The 19,581-nt window shown below is 37.1% G+C and overlaps 2 protein-coding genes across 4 annotated transcripts; one reads left to right on the top strand and one right to left on the bottom strand.

The window, feature by feature from the left end:
- Nucleotides 1-1,380: 1,380 nt before the first annotated feature.
- gnb3a (guanine nucleotide binding protein (G protein), beta polypeptide 3a) lies at nucleotides 1,381-12,838 on the top strand. Of its 3 annotated transcripts, none has more exons than XM_048153990.1 (9): nucleotides 1,381-4,289; nucleotides 6,062-6,188; nucleotides 6,288-6,433; nucleotides 6,795-6,858; nucleotides 8,018-8,180; nucleotides 8,336-8,402; nucleotides 8,524-8,725; nucleotides 11,740-11,956; nucleotides 12,063-12,838. In XM_048153990.1, exons 2-9 carry the CDS (start codon nucleotides 6,132-6,134, stop codon nucleotides 12,167-12,169), a joined length of 1,023 nt encoding a protein of 340 aa, XP_048009947.1. In that variant the 5' UTR covers nucleotides 1,381-4,289; nucleotides 6,062-6,131; the 3' UTR covers nucleotides 12,170-12,838. The 3 variants fall into 3 exon arrangements, with proteins under 3 accessions (XP_048009947.1, XP_048009945.1, XP_048009946.1); XM_048153988.1 differs by having other exon boundaries at nucleotides 1,382-4,289; nucleotides 6,049-6,188; XM_048153989.1 differs by lacking the exon at nucleotides 1,381-4,289 and adding an exon at nucleotides 4,349-5,350 and having other exon boundaries at nucleotides 6,049-6,188.
- Nucleotides 12,839-14,419: 1,581 nt separating this feature from the next.
- On the bottom strand, nucleotides 14,420-19,155 carry cdca3 (cell division cycle associated 3). Its single transcript, XM_048152520.1, has 7 exons — nucleotides 18,959-19,155; nucleotides 18,612-18,763; nucleotides 18,342-18,444; nucleotides 16,977-17,587; nucleotides 15,969-16,296; nucleotides 15,402-15,481; nucleotides 14,420-14,696 (listed from the first exon to the last, which is right to left on the bottom strand). Exons 2-7 carry the CDS (start codon nucleotides 18,747-18,749, stop codon nucleotides 14,604-14,606), a joined length of 1,353 nt encoding a protein of 450 aa, XP_048008477.1. The 5' UTR covers nucleotides 18,750-18,763; nucleotides 18,959-19,155; the 3' UTR covers nucleotides 14,420-14,603.
- Between the last annotated feature and the right edge of the window lie 426 nt (nucleotides 19,156-19,581).

Here is a 19,581-nt window from a genome sequence, read left to right as displayed (position 1 = left end):
AAACAACCCAAGATGGGTTGAAAATGGACAAACCCAGCAATTGGGTTGTTTTAACCCAGTGGTTGGGTTAAATGTTTGCCCAACCTGCTGGGTAGTTTTATTTAACTCAACTATTGTTTAAAAATTACTATATTGCTGGCTTAAAATGAACCCAAAATAGGTTGGAAATGAAAAATCAGACATAATTACTAGAGGTAAAAATAATAATCAAAAGGTGAACATTTATTAATAAGCAATTTAATAAATGTTTATTGCTTAATTATTATTCATTAAACTTATTAATAAATGTTCATTTATTCAGCAATAATAAATGTTCATTTCCAACATATTTTGGGTTATTTTAAGCAAGAAATACAGTAATTTTTAAACAATAGTTGAGTTAAATAAAACTACCCAGCAGGTTGGGCAAACATTTAACCCAATTGCTGGGTTAAAACAACCAAATCGCTGGGTTTGTCCATTTTCAACCCAACTTGGGTTGTTTTTAACCCAGTATTTTTTAGAGTGTAGGATGTTTTAGACACATCAAGAGTCGCTCTGATTCTTTTTAAACCGGTGAACAATGCTTTCATGAAATTGTAGTGTTTTTCTGTATTAAGAAAGTTCAGTGTGAAACTGTATATTGTCAAATTTCACTTCACTGTCCATTTACATTCCAACACTCATTGTTTAGGCAATATCACAAGAGCAAGAGCTGTGATTTGCGAGTGATGTTGTTTTTATAACAGTTACCCAAAAATGAAAATAATGTAATTTAAGTCATTTGTTAATCTTTGGAACACAAATTAAGATATTTTAGTTGAAATCCGATGGCTCAGTGAGGCCTCCATAGCCAGCAATGACATTTCCTCTCTCAAGATCCATTAATATACTAAAAACATATTGAAATCAGTTCATGTGAGTACAGTGGTTCAATATTAATATTCTAAAGCGACGAGAATATTTTTGGTGCGGCAAAAAAACAAAATAACGACTTATTTAGTGATGGCTGATTTCAAAACACTGCTTCAGGAAGCTTCGGAGCGTTATGATTCTTGAATCAAGATTCGGATCGTGTGTCAAACCGCCAAACTACTGAAATCATGTGACTTTGGCGTTCCGAACAGCTGATTCGACACGCTGATTCATTATGCTCCAAAGCTTCATGAAGCAGTGTTTTGAAATCGGCCATCACTATATAAGACGTTTTTTTTTTCTTTCTGGTGCACCAAAAATATTCTCGTCGCTTTATAATATTAATATTGAACCACTGTACTCACATAAACTGATTTAAATATGTTTTTAGTACCTTTATGGATCTTGAGAGAGAAAATGTCATTGCTCCCTATGCAGGCCTCACGGAGCCATCGGATTTCATCAAAAATATCTTAATTTGCATTCCGACGATTAGCGAAGGTCTTACGGGTGTGGAACGACATGAGGGTGAGTAATAAATGACAGAATTTTCATTTTTGGGTGAACTAACCCTTTAAATGTCTGTGTGAATCGGAAGTTTGCGAATGACTTCAGTATTGTGATGTATTTCAGAGTGAAATGGAATATTGAATGAGAAAAAATGGAGGGCGGGGCTTGATTTTAGCGTACCCATTCGCCATCTCTAGCTTGCAGCAGACTGATGGTTGAAGGGCAGTGAGCGGTACAGCTGCCAAACTGACATCATCAGGGACAAGGAACGCCATTCCAGGGGGGCGGCAAATTTTCAGATTCTGACTAAAGATTATGAATTTGTCTGAAGAAGGTCTTGAAAATGGCAGAAACAAAACTAATAAAGTCCAAACTTTTTTCTTCTAGAGTGACTGTTGCACCTTTTCTTCAATTGAGGGTGTACTCACACTTGGCGCTCTGAACCATGCCCGAGCACGTTTGACCCCCAAAGCCCGTTTCGTTTGACAAGTGTGATCGCTCTGTTCCGTGCCCGGGCGTGGTTCGTTTAGCCACCCCTGGCCCGCTTGGAAGAGGTGGGACAGGGCACGGTTCAGTTGGGCTCGAGCGCGGTTCACATGCAGTGTGAGTGCTATCGCGCTCGGTTCAAGGCAACCGTGCCTAGTGTGAGTACACCCTGAGATGAACTTTTGATTTCTGGTTGCACCTCCTCTTCAGTTGGTTGAGCACCTCTTTTAACATGAAGACAAATTAAATATTTTTTTTTTCTCTACATTCATTTTGACTAGTAATGTCCGCTATCAAAGTAAATGGGGTCAATTTGGATTTCATGCAGACTTTAATTAAACGAGTAACTGAATAACTTGCATATTAGACAAAGTATTGCCAGATACCTTGCATATTTTTTCCTCCGCCAATGAAAAATATTTCCAAACAAAGCAGAATCAAATGCATCCCTGTACAACATAATGAGTTTCGTTCCTGAACAAATCAGCGTTGTTCAACAATTTGGTTAAATGAATGATTCAATGACTCATTTGTAAGGACATCGCCACCTACTTTCATAACAGTGTAAGTAACCTCCCACTGAAAAATTCCCACCACTAAAATTCACAGCCTGAGAGTATGTCTAAAATGTGCAACAAACAGTGAAAAGTGCTGTTTTGACCTGCATCTGAAACTGTACTTGCATGATATATAGAATGTGAAAAACACTTTGAGTAGTATGGCTGAATTCATTAGAATTTGTAAGAGTATGTGAAAAATACTTGGATGGTTACTACTTCTGCCGAGATCGGAAAGCTGCTGGACCAATCAAATTCAAGGGCAGTAATGTATATAAAATATATATTTAAATATATATATATAAAATAAAAATAACATTTACAAATATAAATCTGAAGTTTCATTGTTTATGGTCCATTAACTACGCTAGTGATGTTTTGTTTTCCCCTTTACCTCCCTAAATTTTTTTCATTTTCATTGAAACACTATTTAGCATGTTTAATAAGCTGTTATCTTTGTGGACATTTTGGCTGATTTCACAATTTGTGGAGACATTTGCTTCCCATGATGTAGGCAAAACCAGACCCACCTACACACACGCAGACTATACAACATGAATACACACGACTTAATTATACTTTACAACAAAGGGTTTTTTACATGACACCGAACCTAATGCTGCACATAACTTTTCCTCAACGTTCATCCATGCGAAAGTAAACCACTCCCTTTTGTCCTAATAGAATATAATCCTTTTCACCCATGGGTTGCGTTGTCCCCCCCTCCTTCTAAATCGGGTGATGATTTTATCCACCATGCTGCGATGTTTTGTCTAGCTCTGCGAGGTGGGGGAGGACGAGTTATATTTATGATAATGATAGTTTGTCAGTTCTAAATCAGGACACTAAAATTGATTTAAGCAAAGCCTTAAATGTTCACAGGCTTTTAAGCTCTTTTGCTCCACAAAATTCATCCTCACTCATTTTTGTACCTAAAACAATGTGTTTTACGTTTTGTTACAATAGCATTTACACTCTTAAGAATAAAACATATTGTACCTTGTGTAATTTTACCATAGCCTTCCGCTCACCTCAAAGTATAAATATCACTCATTTTGAAACATTTTCCAAGGTGTACGCAACACCAACTCCCAGTGATCTGAAACCGTTCATCACTCCATACATAGAAATGTCTCTCCAATCCATTATTTACTGTTTTCAGCTTCCTCACAATGAGAATGTTGTGGATATTCTGCCTGCTCATTCGTGACTAATAGGCCTCTGTAGCCATGACCCTCATCTAAAAAAGTTTTGGTTTTCTGGGACATCTATGTTCAGAGTTTAGGGATGTATCGCCAATGCCTTCAGGATCGGGTCTGGACAATTTTGTTCCATAGTTTTGTCATTGTGGGGGTTTTTCAGTCCAATATCATGTCTAAAACCTTAGCTGAGCACTATTCACCTTAAAGCAAATTTAGCCAGCATTGGCATTATTAAATACTAAACGGGGGAAAAAAGTCAAATCTATCCTCTCTGCTCCCTCACCTGGCCCTTCACGCACCTGCTTTTTTGTCATGTGACCCTATGACCTGATTCTCTCCACTATTTAGTTCTCTTGTCTTTTGCTCTCTGTTCTCTCCTCTCCTAACAGATTTCCCTCCCTCTCGCTCTCTCCATCCAAGGCTTTATCCTTTCAGCCCTGATCTCACTTCATCCCCTCCAATCCTCATCTAGCCATCACAAAAGCATCATAGAGTTTACAGAGATAGAGAGAGAGGGGGATCAGAAGGTGCGTAAAGCAGAAAACCTGAATGAACAGTGTCCCGAGAAAAGACAAGTGGATAGAGAATTGGAAAGGAATAAGAAATACAACTAGAGCGGAGAAACATCCAAGAGGAACAGGTAAGTGATGGAGTTTTTTTTTTACTTATTCATTTCTATATTTTGGGTTTGTTTGCTACGGTTTTAACTTATGAATATGGCAAAGTTAAGATTTGATAATGAATTCCACTCGGAAATGTCCATTTTAAATCAGAACCAAACCATAACATAAGTGTCAATCAGTTTTATGCTTTAAATCCATAAAAATATTGAGTTTTTGGTCTGTAGCAACAATTCTGTCATTTTTTTCCTTTTCATTTTTAGGTAGTATAAATGGGGTTTTTTTAAGATATCAAAAGAGATAAGCTATTGAATACAAAATTGTACCGAATAATTTCTCTACTTAATTTCTCTACATTTCCAATGACCTAATAGTTAATCACAGTACAATGAATGTAAATTATCAGCTAGACATCATTTTTAGGTTATGTATGAATAGTTATAGGACTTTTTTTAACCATAAAAAGTTTTGAGATTACTGAATAATATTATAAAAGACTGTTCTTTAACATAATTTGCTGAAAACTCAAATTTAAATGATAGCTAGGCCACACTTTCACACCCATTCCTAGCTTTCTCTTCTCTCTCTCTCTCCGTTTCTATCCATCTATCCCCCTCCCCATCTTTGCTGTAGCTCTTATCCAGATGCAAAGAGCAGTCAATAATCGGATGAGAGCAGATTTGATTCAAAAGGCCTCCTTTAAAATCTCAGCAGTGTGGATTTAAACTCACTCTCCCCTGCCTCTCTCTCTCTCTCTCTCATTATCTCTTTCTGGTTATGGCATTTGGTGCTCACAGTCTTGTTGGTAATAACATTATCTTTTAATTCATACCGATGTCAAAAAATCCAGGTATGGTGTTCACCTTGAGTTCCAGAACAGGGACTATTTATTGATGTCCTTAACAGGACAGCTCCCTCCCACCGGCCCACCTCTCTCCCATCCACACCCTTTATTCTCTCGCTTTCTCCTCAAACAAATTTTAGGCAAAAGTCATTTGGTCATGAGAGCTCAGGAGATACACAAAGATTCAAAAAAGAATTCAACAAAAGGAAATAACTTACATTAATCTTCCTTTGTAAGGTAAGACATGATATTTAAACTTAGAGGTATGCTTTATGACTCGCAAAAAAATATTTTCATTAAGACGACTGACAGCACACTAATTATAAGAGCAAACTGGAGTTAGCCATCCAAAATGAAGGGCAAAATTATTATAGATGACAATACTGAGAGAGTTTAACATCATCAATAATATATAACATAGATCTCAGTAATGCTTTCTGCAAAAAAAAAAATCTATGTATTGTTTCTGAGGGCTCAAGAATATTACAAATTAAAGCAGTTGTAATGTGCTCATAGAGTCACACTTATCATCCCTTTTATTTCACAGGAGCAGTTGGACGTACCCAAAAACGAGTGTGCTGTAGATGTATATAATGTATTTATGAACTAAACTATCTATATGTGTAATATCTTTCTATATGAGAGCAGGTGTATGGATATTAGATAAAGCAGTTTCTTGTATGTCAGTGTGCTTGACTCTGACTCATTGCGCCCTTGCATGTTTGTGGTGGTGGCACAAGTGAAATTTTGCATGCATCCTTATTTGTGAGGATTTGCAAACCAGGTCGAAGGGAGTTTGAATTGCAAATAGCTGTTGAAGGGGCGACTGCAGATATATTACAGTGAAAGCAACAACAACAAGCCTTTCCCACAAGCAGTAAAATAAATTGCACTGTCATGATTAATGAAACAATTAAATGTATATTCACATTTAGGAGTTTTCCCCAGCATTCTCTTGGCTCTACTGAGCTCACTTCCTGTCTGTATCTGTGGGTGACCGTGCCTGACAACCATTGCCATGGGTGAAATGGAGCAACTGCGAAAGGAGGCGGAGAGCCTGAAGGATGAAATCACTGTTAGTGCCAATAGTTTTTTCGCCCTAACATCATAAACATTTACGTAGATTTACAGAATATGTATAGTTATGATCAGCTGTAATATCTGTTTTCTATAGGCGGCTCGTAAAGCAGTGCAGGACCTCACGCTGCAGGATCATGTGGCGGGGACAGCTGTTGTGGGACGTGTCCAGCTAAAGACCAGGAAGACACTGAGAGGACATCTGGCCAAAATCTATGCCATGCACTGGGGGACAGACTCAAAGTAAACACAATAAGGCTTCCATCTAGACTATATGCAAATAAAAGCAACACATGCTGTACCACATGTACTAGTCTACAAGCACAGCCATTTACATGATACTGATATGTCATTTTTAATAGACTTATGCTTTATTTAGGCAAAGACTGGTAATTGGTAATACTTTACAATAAGGTTTCATTAGGTAACTACTTTAGTTAACATGAACTAACTATAAACAATATTTCAACAGCATTTATTAAACTTAGTTAATGTTAATTCATCATTTACTGATGCATTATATACATTATATAACTAAAATAACGCTGTTGTGGTCCCCTAACATATTTATTTTCTAACTGATATTTCTTTTTGTCTCTCTCAGACTGTGTGTTAGTGCGTCTCAAGATGGTAAACTGATTGTATGGGACAGCTACTCCACCAATAAGGTACTGAAAGGTTTTTCAGTGTCAGTCTGATATTAGTCCTTAACTACAAAAAGGCTAAAAATCATTGAGCCTATCATTACTAATTGTTATAGACGTAATAATTTACAAAATCTGTTGCTTTGACTTGGAGCTGCTGTCACGCACATTTAAATGCAAATCATTTCTGGTGAAGGCTATTAAGTAAATCAGTTTCTGCCAGTGGTCACATTTGTGTGCAAGAGGGAGGAGACATATTTAAATGACATGAAGCACGAAAGCAAGGCTGAGACACTTTCAGTTCTTTTTGAAAACATGGAAGCTGCTTTATGCAACATATTTAAATTACGTCATTCTGATTTTATTTAGTGCTATTGCAACTTTGTATCTCACAAATGACTCTATTTGTCATAACTGCACCTTTATATCTTTCAATTGTGCCTTTAAATCTCACAGTTGATAAAGGCACATATATATAATTATGCAATTATGAGCAGACAATCATCCCAATTTTGAGAAGTCTCAAATAAGAGAAAGTTGCAATTGTGAAATATTAGACCTCATTCATGAAACATGAGCAGAATAACTTTTAGTGTAAATCATTCACAAAACCATTCTGATAAAAAAATTTCAGATTCACAAAAGTGTTCATATTTTTAAAATGTTAGTTTTCAAAGTGTTCTTTTAGGCTAATTGATGACACTGAATTTTGATAACACTATTTTTACTATAATAATATATAACAAAATTAATTAGTAAATTTAAATTCTGTCATTATTGACTCACCTTTAAGTCGCTCCAAACCTTTATGACTTTCTTTGTACTGTGGAATATAAAAGAAGATAGTTTGAAGACTGTTGGTAACCAAACAGTTTCGTTTCCCATTGACTTCCATTATATGAACAAAAAAATACAATGGAAGTCAATGTAAATGATGGCAGAAATGTCATTTTTGGGCAAACTAGCCCTTTAACCAATTAGTTTGTTTGTTTATGGAATTTTTAACGCCATGTTAGCATCAGGGCTTAACCAATTAGTTAAATGTGAAAATACATTTCATTGATGAACAAATATAATTGGAAATTACTCTGAAATTGACTCTAATTTTTCATGAATTTTTCATTTGTCAATAAACCTTAATCTGTAGAATATTAGCAAACTATTGTCTCTGATTGTGGTCTAGGTGCATGCAATCCCCCTGAAGTCCTCATGGGTGATGACATGTTCGTACGCACCTTCAGGAAACATGGTGGCATGTGGAGGACTTGACAACATGTGCTCCATCTATAACCTGAAGGGCAAAGATGGTAACGTGAAGGTGATGCGCGAGCTCGCAGCACACACAGGTGAGAATAAATACTTCTCATGCAAACCGATATTAGCAATACACAAGAGCCATATATAGCCCATGATATATTTTATATCAGCCAACTGCCTCTCTGACATATCTGTTTTTAATGTATATTATTTGAATCTCTGTCTTGTGTTTTGTGTTGATCAGGTTACCTGTCCTGTTGCCGCTTCCTGAGCGACAGTGAGATTATCACCAGCTCTGGAGACTGTACCTGGTACATTCACTTTAGATTTTTAAAAGCTAACTAAAAGAGAAAAGAACATTTTTACGCAAATGATGTATTCAGATCAGCACATTTTACCTCCTTAAATAACATGACCTCTGACCTTTTCCAGTCTTCTGTGGGACATTGAGACAGGAACAGAGAAGACCGTCTTTGCTGGCCATCTGGGAGACTGTATGTCTCTGGCTGTGTCCCCTGACTTCAACACTTTCATCTCAGGAGCTTGTGACTTCACAGCCAAACTGTGGGACATCCGTGAGGGCCAGTGCAGACAGACGTTTGGAGGCCATGAGAGTGACATCAATGCCATTGGGGTAAGACCTTTTTGACTCCAAGTCACCCCACTGTCAACAACAATATATAAGCCTCCAGTTTGTAATTTAGACAAGTTGTTTTCTAACAGTTTCAACTGCTAAAATAGTTTGGTATCTAGACAAATGTATAAAAATGCCCATGAATCAGTTTTATTTAGTATTATTGGTAACACTTTACAATAAGGTCTTATTTGTTAACTTTAGTTAATGCATTAACTAACACAAACTAACAATGAGCAGTGTATTTTTACAGCATTAATTAACCTTTGTTAATGTTTGTTACTAAAAATGTTCTTGATAATGTAGTTCACAGTGTATTAACTAATGTTAACAGACACATCTTTTGATCTTAATGTATTAGTAAATGTTGAGAATAACATTAACTAAGATTAATAAATGCTGTAGAAGTATTGTTCATTGTTAGTTCATGTTAACTAATGTAGTTAAAGGTGATAGAGAGGATTTTTTCGTCGACTGAGAATCCAAAAACTGTTAGTGAGTTTTTGAAATGAGCGCATGCGTAAGAACAGCCCCCCTCCTTCACAGCTCATTTCAAAGGAACGCCTCCCAAAACTTGTGCACGAGTATTTGAACACGAGTGTTTACCACCGGCATTCGCTGAGTCGTGTTAGTGGATTCATTATGTCGGACTCACCGCAGGTAACTCATAATCTGCAGTTGTTACTCCTGTCTCCTGACAAAAACATTGCATGCGGCGCCTGTGGAGTGTGGAAAGTTACTGGAGCGCGCAGCCGCGCTCGTCTCTCACAAGGAACGTCACGGCAGTGATTGACAAGCCAGAGGGCCAATCGTTTATGCGATGATCGCGTAAACGATTGGCTGATGTTTTTAAGGCCCTACCTCGTGCACAGATGATGTATATTAATATTATTACTTTCAGAGCACCTAATAAATAGTCTTTTATCAGTTAGTAAAGACAGTTTCAAGTAATATTGCAAAAATGTATAAAACAAAACATCCTCTTTAGCACCTTTAACTAATGTAAACAAATGAAACCTTATTGTAAAGTGTTATTATTTATATAGTATTATAGTATTTATTTAAATATTGAATTAGCTTTTATTTTTAGATTTTTTTTAATTCATTTTCATTTTAGTTTGTTTTAGTAATTTTGTTATATGCTTTTGTCATTTTTTTTTATTAAGCTTTATTTTTGTTTTTGTTAAATTCTTAAAATTTAACTTTAAAAAGTTTTTTGCATCTAATATTTAAATATATATATTTTAGTTTAGTTTAGTTCAGTTTTAACAAAAACATTTTTAATAAGTTTTACAATTTTATTAATTTACATGATTTTTCCAGTTCTAAAAATCACACATTTAAAATTTGACTACCTCATATATACAGGTTTTCAAAGACTGCCGGAGTCCTGGTTCCCCAAAGACTGATGTTGACGGGGTGAATTAAAATAAGAAATATCTTGTTTTTTTTAGCTGTATATTAATGCATATTTTGTCAAATTTTAAACTATTTTAAGTTATCTTGAGGCCCCCTGGTTGACAACAATTGCCCTAAACCAATGTATTTAACTTTGACATGAAGATTATCCCACACCGTTGGTACTATGAACATGAATGATTCATTAAACTGTGCAGTTTGTTGGATATATGCTTTTGCTTAATTAACACAATGAGCAAAAATCCCATAGATTTACATTGAGGAAGGGGCTCAAGTCATCTTTTGGGACCAGAAATATTCTAAAGCAGGGGTGCCCAATCCTGTTCCTGGAGATCTACCTACCTGCAGAGTTCAGATCCAACCGTGATCCAACACACCTGTCTGTAATTATCAAGTGCTCCAGAAGAACTTAATTAGCTGCTTTCATTTTCAAAATTTTGCATTTTCAGGCCCCCAAAATGCAGCTGTCATGGAAATGAACTGCCAAAAAGCATAACAAGTTTTCCATTTTTAACAGGGTTGGAGCAAATCTTTCACAGGAAGGTAGATCTCCAGGATCTGTTCTACACTCCAAAATCACATACACTCTTGAATAAGTACTTACTTCACAGCCACTAAAAAAAGTATGTTCTAATAGTATGAATGTAATTTGGACATACTACATTCACCATGTTGCCTTTATCACATGACCTACCAGCATCAGTTGGGTCGTGCCATTCACAAATCTTCTCCCGTGGCCTCATGGGATATTAAGTGTCCATCGTAAGCAGAAGTAGGAGGTCATCTGGGTACTTTTTGCCTATTCTTTTATGAGTTCCGTGAATTTGGACATACTTCCTTTGTCACATACTGAGAAAGGAAGTATGTCCGAATTCACCTTTCATTTTTTCTTTGGATAAGGGGACAAACCATGGGGAAATTTGAGCTGTGGTGCATGGTTAAGATATCTCTGGATTATAGTCAGGACACTTTCCAAAGGGGAAATTTGAACTGCGTTGCAGAGATAAGATATCTCCGGAAGGGGGATTAGGGCTGTGTGGCGCAGCTTGAGGTGTCTTGGCAAAAGAGGAGATTGAAATTTTGTTTATCAGTTTGAAGTGCCTTAACAGGTAGCAGTCCTGTCGTGTTAGGATGATCCATTTAGATCTGCTCTGATGGATAGATCCGTTTAGATCCACTCTGACGGACAACAAAAAAAAAAAAACTCCATAAGACTTCCTGGCTCATCCATCCAGATAGCAAAATTCTCTGTTTTTACTGTTATTTCTACTCCTTATGTTCTATTTTTATTATTCCTCTTTATGTAAAGCACTTTGAATTACCATTGTGTATGAAAGGTGCTATACAAATAAAATTGCCTTGCCTTCATTTTTCACCTACTATATAGAAGGGAAGAATGTGATTTCAGATGCACCCATCGGGTTGGTCTCTTTTAACCTGGATTAGAAATCAATCACCCAGAACAACTAAGAAACCACCTAGCAACACACTAACAACCTCTCAAAACTCCTTACAGCAATCCCATAGCACATCCTAGCATAGTGGCAGCAAGTTTTGCAATATATTATAATAAATATATTCATTTTTCTTTTCAGTTTTTCCCCAATGGCAATGCAGTGATCACAGGTTCAGACGACGCTTCCTGCAAGCTGTACGACCTGCGTTCAGACCAGGAGCTCATCACGTACCAGGACTCCAGCATCATGTGCGGAGTGACCTCCATCGCTCCCTCCCTCTCTGGAAGACTCATCCTCGCTGGGTACGACGACTTCAACTGCAACATCTGGGACTCGCTTAAGGCGGAGAGAGTGGGTGAGTCACTGGAACGAGATACAATGATGGATGTGAACTTCAGAAGAATGGTAAAAAACATCAGATGCTAAAATATCTGTAATAAAACAGTGATTGTCTTTTACAGGAGTGTTGTCTGGTCATGACAACAGAGTGAGCTGTATCGGCGTGACACCTGATGGGATGGCCTGCTGCACAGGATCATGGGATAGCTTTCTGAAGATCTGGAACTAAAACGCTGTCTCAAAGAGAGGCAAAATCAGAATATGTCAAAGACAGGGTAAAATGTAAAGGGGACAATTGGAACAGAACTATGGGATATAGTTGTATAAGTAGGAAGGGAAAGAGATATGTTTGTTGTGCCGACACAACAAGAAAGATTGTGAATAAGAAAACCTCATTTAGAGATGGGCTTGATCTGTAGAATAGTCTTGTCAAAGAAACCATGCAATAACAGAAAACTTGTTTTTTTCAGGGACTGCTAACTGCAAAAGTGGGCATTTACCAAGCCATGACCTATTTGGTGATTTGTGAGGTAATTTTTGGATAGGGTCATTAACACAAGGGTGTGTTACAGCATATTATCACTATAGCATATGAAATAAGTCTTTCAACATTAGTTGAATCACGCTTACTGATATCTAAATGCATCCTGTGCTATCAAACCTATATGACAAGAGGTTGCCAAAATAGTTGTGCAAGATTGAGTATAAAATTTCAGTCTACACAGAATGACATTTTCACTTTTATAAAATGTGGTTTACAAACTATAGATTAAATGAGTTTTAGTGAGATTGAACTTCTTTTGTTAAGTTTAGTGTTAGATTTTTTTGATAGTGTACTGATAGTGTCATGTTTTTTTCCCTGCTTATTCAGGCCAATAAAATAAATACTGACAAACTCGACTCGTTTTTTCCTATAAAAATTTTTATTCTCTCTCATATCTGATGGAAAAATACTTTTAATTGATCAAAAGTGACAGTAAACATTTAAAATAAATGCTGTTCTTTTGAACTTTCTATTCATCAAAGAATTTGTTTCCACAAAAATATTAAAAGATTAGTTCACTTTCAGTCGACGCCTTTCCTATTCTACTTACGGAACGAACGCAGTGCCAGTTCCATTTTTTCCGTAAGTAGAATAGGGAAGGCGTGGGACATACAGTGTAAGCGTTTTGAATACAAAAGTGCGGTTTTTGCTAGAACGACTTGGAAGGTGATCATTTACTTATATAAAGCATATATATTTACAAAAATGACCAATCGTTTCATTAGATGAGACCCTTATTCCTCATCTGGTATCGTTTAAAGCCCTCGGAAGCGGCACTGAAACTGTAATTTTGACCTTCAACCGTTTGGGCTCCATTGAAGTCCACTATAAGGAGAAAAATCCTGCAATGTTTTCATCAAAAACCTTAATTTCTTTTCGACTGAAGAAAGAAGGACATGGACATCTTGGATGACATGGGGGTGAGTCAATTATCAGGAAAATTGTATTTGAAAATGGACTAATCCTTTAAACAGCAAAACTGTTTTCAGCACTGATAAAGTTTCTTGAACAATATTAAAGGATTAGTTCACTTTCAAATAAAATTTTCCTGATAATTTACTCACCCCCATGTCATCCAAGATGTCCATGTCCTTCTTTCTTCTGTTGACGCCTTTCCTATTCTACTTACGGAACAAACACAGTGCCAGTTCCATTTTTTCCATAAGTAGAATAGGGAAGGCGTGGGACATACAGCGTAAGCGTTTTTAATACGAAAGTGCGGTTTTTGCCAGAACGACTTGGAAGGTGATCATTTACTTATATAAAGCATATATATTTACAAAAATGACCAATCGTTTCGTTAGATGAGACCCTTATTCCTCATCTGGTATCGTTTATAGCCCTCTGAAGCGGCACTGAAACTGTAATTTTGACCTTCAACCGTTTGGGCTCCATTGAAGTCCACTATAAGGAGAAAAATCCTGCAATGTTTTCATCAAAAACCTTAATTTCTTTTCGACTGAGGAAAGAAAGACATGGACATCTTGGATGACATAGGGATGAGTGAATTATCAGGAAAATTGTATTTGAAAGTGAACTACTCCTTTAAACAGCAAAACCGTTTTCAGCACTGATAATAAAGTTTCTTGAACAATATTAGAATGATTTCTGAAGGATCATGTGACACTGAAGACTGGAGTAATGCTGTTGAATAGTAAATATCTGATAACTGCTTTGATATTACAAAATAGTTCTGATGAATCATTAACACCGCTTTTAAAACGGAGGTGCAAATCAGACCTCTGACAAAATTGTGCTGAAGAACTGTTATTTTTCAATAATTGCAGGGCTGCAGTAGTGGTATATTGCAGCGTTATCACTTGCTTTGTGAAAAGTCTGTAGCAAAAACAGATTTAAATCTGTTCAAGCATATGTTTTTGGGAATAATAGTTTCATCCAATGTCCTCAAACCAGCTCAAAAAAGAAGAAACAAAATTAAAATCAAATGTTAAATTTTATTTACATAAAAAAAAAAAAAAAAAAGTGTTTATTTACAAACAAACACACATAGAAACAGTAGAAGAATAGGGGAAAAAAATAATGATCATGTAGTTTAAGGTTTAAAATTGTAGTATATACATAGTGTTGGCTGGATTTATCCTGGTGTGCCCAGTTTGTTTCACTCGTTCTCCTTGTTGAGTGACAGAATCAGAGCTCTCCTGTCCATCTGGCTGAATCTCTGTTTTTCAGGGGTGGACACTTTCAGCTTCATCTGAAGAGAAACATGAAGATCCATTTACAAGAGATGAAAGTGATTACATAACATGGACGCCTACAGTAAAATGAACACTGAGGTTCAAGTACACAGGGTTCCTACACATTTTCCATTTCAAAATTCCATACCTTTCCAGACTCAAATTTCCAAACCTCTCTGTAGTTTTACACCATATTTAACAAACTGTTCATACAGCATTATATTTGGTATAGTACAGTTATCTGTAAATATATTTTCTCAAGGTACTTGCATATTTACCTCTGACACATCAGTAAATGTGGTTTGATGCTGCACAATCACCAAACAGCAAAGTACAGTGTGATTTAGATCATGGCTTGCTCCTTTATCTGTTGCTGGTTTGATTGGCTCACACATTATTTTAGTGAAGTTCAAAAGAGACTTGCTTACGGTAAAGACAAACAGTTGATGTGCGTCTTGAATTCATTTAGTCGTTTTCGACAATCTCTAAACATTGCCATGAAAACTCTCTCCTTGTATGATACATTTATTTTTAGAAATTCTTCATTTTATATTTTAGAAAACTGAATAGGTGCAATAGTCTAGAAACACTTTTCCCCCATACTCCGTTTTTGTTTTTCCACACTTATCCAGACCTGGAAATTACTCAAATCAAATTCCATACTTTTCTAGACTGTGTAGGAACCCCAAAGTATAACTAATAACTAAGAAAGGTGTGATTACCTGTGAGTTGCGGTCTCTGGGTGAATTAGCCTCTCTCAGGATCTGCAGAGGCGATCTGCCCTCACCAATCAGAACTTTTTCTGTAATATTAAACAAGCAAATACCTCACAATTTGATACTTTTATAACCACAGAGAAAATGTGTGTTAAAAAAAACCCTTAAAGATACAGATTTCTCATTTTATTAGTCTTCTTTCCACCTTACATTGAACGTAAGAGCAATGCAGCCATTTGTAATTTGAATGTGCGAGGTTTCCAAAGTCATCTGTCATTCATTCAGTGTCATTCAGTTATTTTATCAGTACAAAATCAGTTTGTTATGCTTGATATTGCAAACTGGTATTTGTTATAATATTACTTTATCAATCATAAACATACTGGTTTGTAGCACAAATAGTTTTAACTTTAACTGCACTGTTATTCTTTATTTACCTATAACAGCTAATGAATTGGAATTCCTGCACACTCAAAGAATGTCTGTGTTGAAAAATTAAGTGGATGAAAAAGTATCTGGTCACCAGCAGAATGATTAATGACACACAACAATGTGGCGAACAAACACACTTACCTCTCGGTCTTTGTTTTGCACGCACAACCATGTTGTTATTCTCGTTTGTGGCTGTGTTTTTGGTGGAGAGCGGTGAAGAGACAGAGGTTTTTCCACGTCCCTGTACCCCTCTTGCTCTGACACCAGCGGTCCCGAAGCCCACTCCCAACCACTGGGGCTTAAAAATGGCTTGACTGGGGCTGCGGGTGTCAAACTTCAGACAACGGATGCCAGACTGGACTGTTTCGACCTGTGTGCTGGATATGCTGGAGGCAACAGCCGGTTGAGGTGTGAGAGGTTTGCTCACCTCTGGCTGCTCATGGCTCGACTCTGGAAGAGCAGCTGTGACCTGTTGGAGGGACAAACAAATGTTTAGTCTCTCACAGGGAACAGCATGGATTGTTTCTGGTGCCAAATCAGGCCAAAAGTTCAGATTTCCACCTGTCCTGAAGTTAAAACTTCAAAAATCTGTAATAACTTTTAATATAATTATGCAGTGTATTTTTAAAAAGCTGACAAGCAAAACTAAAATGTGTGTGTAGATAGATAAAAATGTACAACCATTAATAAATTTGAGATCAGTAAGATTTAATGTTTCAAAAAGTCAAAGCTGTATTTATGTGATGAAAAATACATTAAAAACAGTAATATTGTAATATTACTTTTCTATTTTGATATACGTTTCAAAATATAATTCCTGTTATAGCATATCTGAATTGTCAGCATCATTACTCCAGTCTTCAATGTCACATGATCCTTCAGAAATCATTCTAATCTGCTGATTTGCTTCTTGAGAAACATTTCTTATCAATGTTAAACAGTTGTGCTGCTTAATATTTTTTTGCAAACCATGATTATTTTTTCAGGACTCTTTGAATAGAAAGTTCGGAAGAACAGCATTTATTTGAAGTAGATATCTTTTGTAACAAGTGTCTACACCATCACTTTTGATCAATTTAATGCATTCTTGCAAATATATAGGCCTATCCCAAACTTTTGAACAATCTTTCAAAAATCTCAAAAACAAACCTGTTCTTCAGACATTTGGGATGGAACCTCAGCTTCCTCCAGGGTCACGAGAGCTTCAGTAACAGGTGTGGATGTTTCAGACTCTGTGGACGGTTGGGCAACTGAGAAGAGTGCATAGGAATGATCTTCATTCGCTTGCCTCTCAGCAGGAGGAAGAGGAGTCAGAGGTCGTTCCTCCAGAGAAGAGGAATAAACACCTTCACGACACGCAAGAAGACTCAAACTAAGCTCTTTCCTTAATGTCGAGGCGCCAAGCAGCAGAGCCTCCTCTCCCTCTTCCAGCGAGGCTTCAGTATCTACCTCTACCTCCATCTGTGTGTCTCCAACCAACACAAACGGGCTGCAGCAAATGGAGCCGTAGCCCTCAGAAGGAGAGGACGGCGCAGGGGTGAACATGGCATCTGTGCGTTCACGGACGGAGGCTGAGTTCTGATCTTTTACCACAGGGAGCAGGGGCTCTCTGGGGCCTGTGTCATTTTGCCGAGCCACACTGGGCAGGCTGGGGTGTTTGGTAAAGGAGACCGGAGGAAGAGAAGAAATGGAGTCGCCACCAGACTTAACATCATTGAGAAAGAAGGTGCTCAGCCGCCGGGCGAGAGATGTGACGCTCACTGTAAAGGAGACAAAGGAGTTTGAGATTTGAGATCCATTTTATAAATGCTTGTTGTTGATCTTATTGTGAAATATCAATCCATGCATGTTTCATTTTAAAATTTCTTTTGAAAAAATGTTGACTCATTTTTAAACAAAGCTTCCACCCCTTTCTTACAACCAACTACAAGCTCGCATTCATATCTGACTCCATCCAATCAACAACTGATGGATGGATCCAAATCCCCACCCTGCATTTTCTTTATTTATAATTTTTTCCCTCTTGGATGTGTCATAAAGAAGAAAAGATCGGTCACCACTTCAATTGCAAATTTTGCTCATTCACTATAGAGTACAACTGGTTCCGGAATTAAAAATCATTTATTTTCTACATAGGGAAACTGATGCTTTACAATAAATTACAAACCCTAAAAACAGATCTACTGCGAGATGAGGTTGTTGATCAACAGTGTATGCATTTGTCATCAACAGCCAACATCATTTAAAATTATTTTTTTCTTCAACAAAATCCTGGTGAGAAAATGTGATTCCACTCAAATGGTTGGTTTGGTTCATGGCTTGTAAGTCTTTATGGAAAAAACACTTCCGGAGAGTGGGCAGGGACTGGGCTGAGCTAATGAATATTAATAAGGGCTGAGCTAATGAATATTAATTTGCTCTCAGCTTGAGCTCCTTTCACCATGTTTAAATATTTTGAATGAAGAATGCAGAAATGCATATCCCATGTAATGGACAACATTTCACTTCACTTACCCTTTATTGGTGTTCGAGTAATGCCAGGCGTGGGTGAGCGGGGGTCAACAAATCCAGGCCCAACTGACTCCACCACAGGAAGAGGAGAGTAAGCCACACCCACCTACAGGAACATACAATCAATTCAACTATTTTGTTCATTGCTCACTTCTCATAAGGATGAGAAATGCAAAACTTCACATCACAGTCCGGCTTATCGATAAGCAACTAAATCATTCAACACTTAATTTAGCTAAACTGTGATAAAAGTAAGTGTTGTTAACTGTGTACCTGTATAGGTGTGCGGTCGATAGCGCAGGACGGTGAACGCGGGTCTGCGAGGCTCGCCACACGCGCGGCTTTCGGCCGCTGGCTCGGATCTACCTTTGGTGTTGATGCCACAGACAGCTTGCTTTCACTGGCACCCATTTTTACTCTGTATGCTACTCAGAAAACAGCATTGTTTATAAAAACATGCAGGGTAAGAAGAGAAAAAAGTAAAAAAACTTTAAAACGCCGATTTTTTGCACGCATTACAAAGCGTCAATAGCTAAAAATTACATTGATCAAGAAGCGCATCGTGCCGTGTAACGTTAGCGCTTTACCAAAATAAACAGTTGTTCAATAATCAAACTCACCTTAAAGCTCGTTTTCCACGCGCAGTCCACTATATATTCCTTTTATCTTTCACGCCAGATCAGATTAAATGTTTCTCTGTCACGTTTTAAACATATACATGTATAAAGCAGATATCAACAAAGAAACACTTCACTCGTCTTCTAATCCAAACTCCTTATGACTCGAGCGAGAGCATTTAAATGGATCGTTCTGTGTTTGCGGCGATTTTTAAACGAACCAATAAGAGAACGCGAGTTCCTGCCTCTGCGCCTTCTGATTGGACGAGACGGTAAATACGCGTTTATTGGGCGTGTGTCAGCGATTTGAAATACAGCCGCATGTTGACTGCTGACGTCTTCTTTGAATACTTTGAGTAAACAAACTGCATTTCTGTTGTTACAAAACATACGTTATTAAATTACCCAAATAATTAATTTTTTTTAAAAAGTGAGTTTTAGTTTTACTATTTTGATTATTGCTAATAGCAAATTCTGAATAAAGTCACAAAGAAAGTAATTATAAAATGTATCACATGATCATAAAATTATAGGGTGAATTCAGGTTGATTCAGACAGTTTTTCTCCCAATCAACCTGAATTCACCCTATAATTTACTTATGCTTGGAAATATGAAAATTATTTTC

Source organism: Megalobrama amblycephala, linkage group LG13 (genome assembly GCF_018812025.1).
Source record: "Megalobrama amblycephala isolate DHTTF-2021 linkage group LG13, ASM1881202v1, whole genome shotgun sequence".
NCBI lineage: Eukaryota > Metazoa > Chordata > Actinopteri > Cypriniformes > Xenocyprididae > Megalobrama > Megalobrama amblycephala.
Note: the sequence above shows the minus strand (reverse complement) of the source record. Positions and strands in the feature narration are given on the sequence as shown.

Coding starts and splice junctions, on each gene's coding strand:
- gnb3a (XM_048153990.1), top strand. CDS start 6,132: ATGGGTGAAATGGAGCAACTGCGAAAGGAGGCGGAGAGCCTGAAGGAT. Junction 8,403..8,523: donor AGCTCTGGAGACTGTACCTG/GTACATTCACTT, acceptor GACCTTTTCCAG/TCTTCTGTGGGACATTGAGA. Junction 11,957..12,062: donor GCTTAAGGCGGAGAGAGTGG/GTGAGTCACTGG, acceptor TGTCTTTTACAG/GAGTGTTGTCTGGTCATGAC.
- cdca3 (XM_048152520.1), bottom strand. CDS start 18,749: ATGGGTGCCAGTGAAAGCAAGCTGTCTGTGGCATCAACACCAAAGGTA. Junction 15,482..15,968: donor TGCAAAACAAAGACCGAGAG/GTAAGTGTGTTT, acceptor TTAATATTACAG/AAAAAGTTCTGATTGGTGAG. Junction 14,697..15,401: donor CCAGAGACCGCAACTCACAG/GTAATCACACCT, acceptor GTTTCTCTTCAG/ATGAAGCTGAAAGTGTCCAC.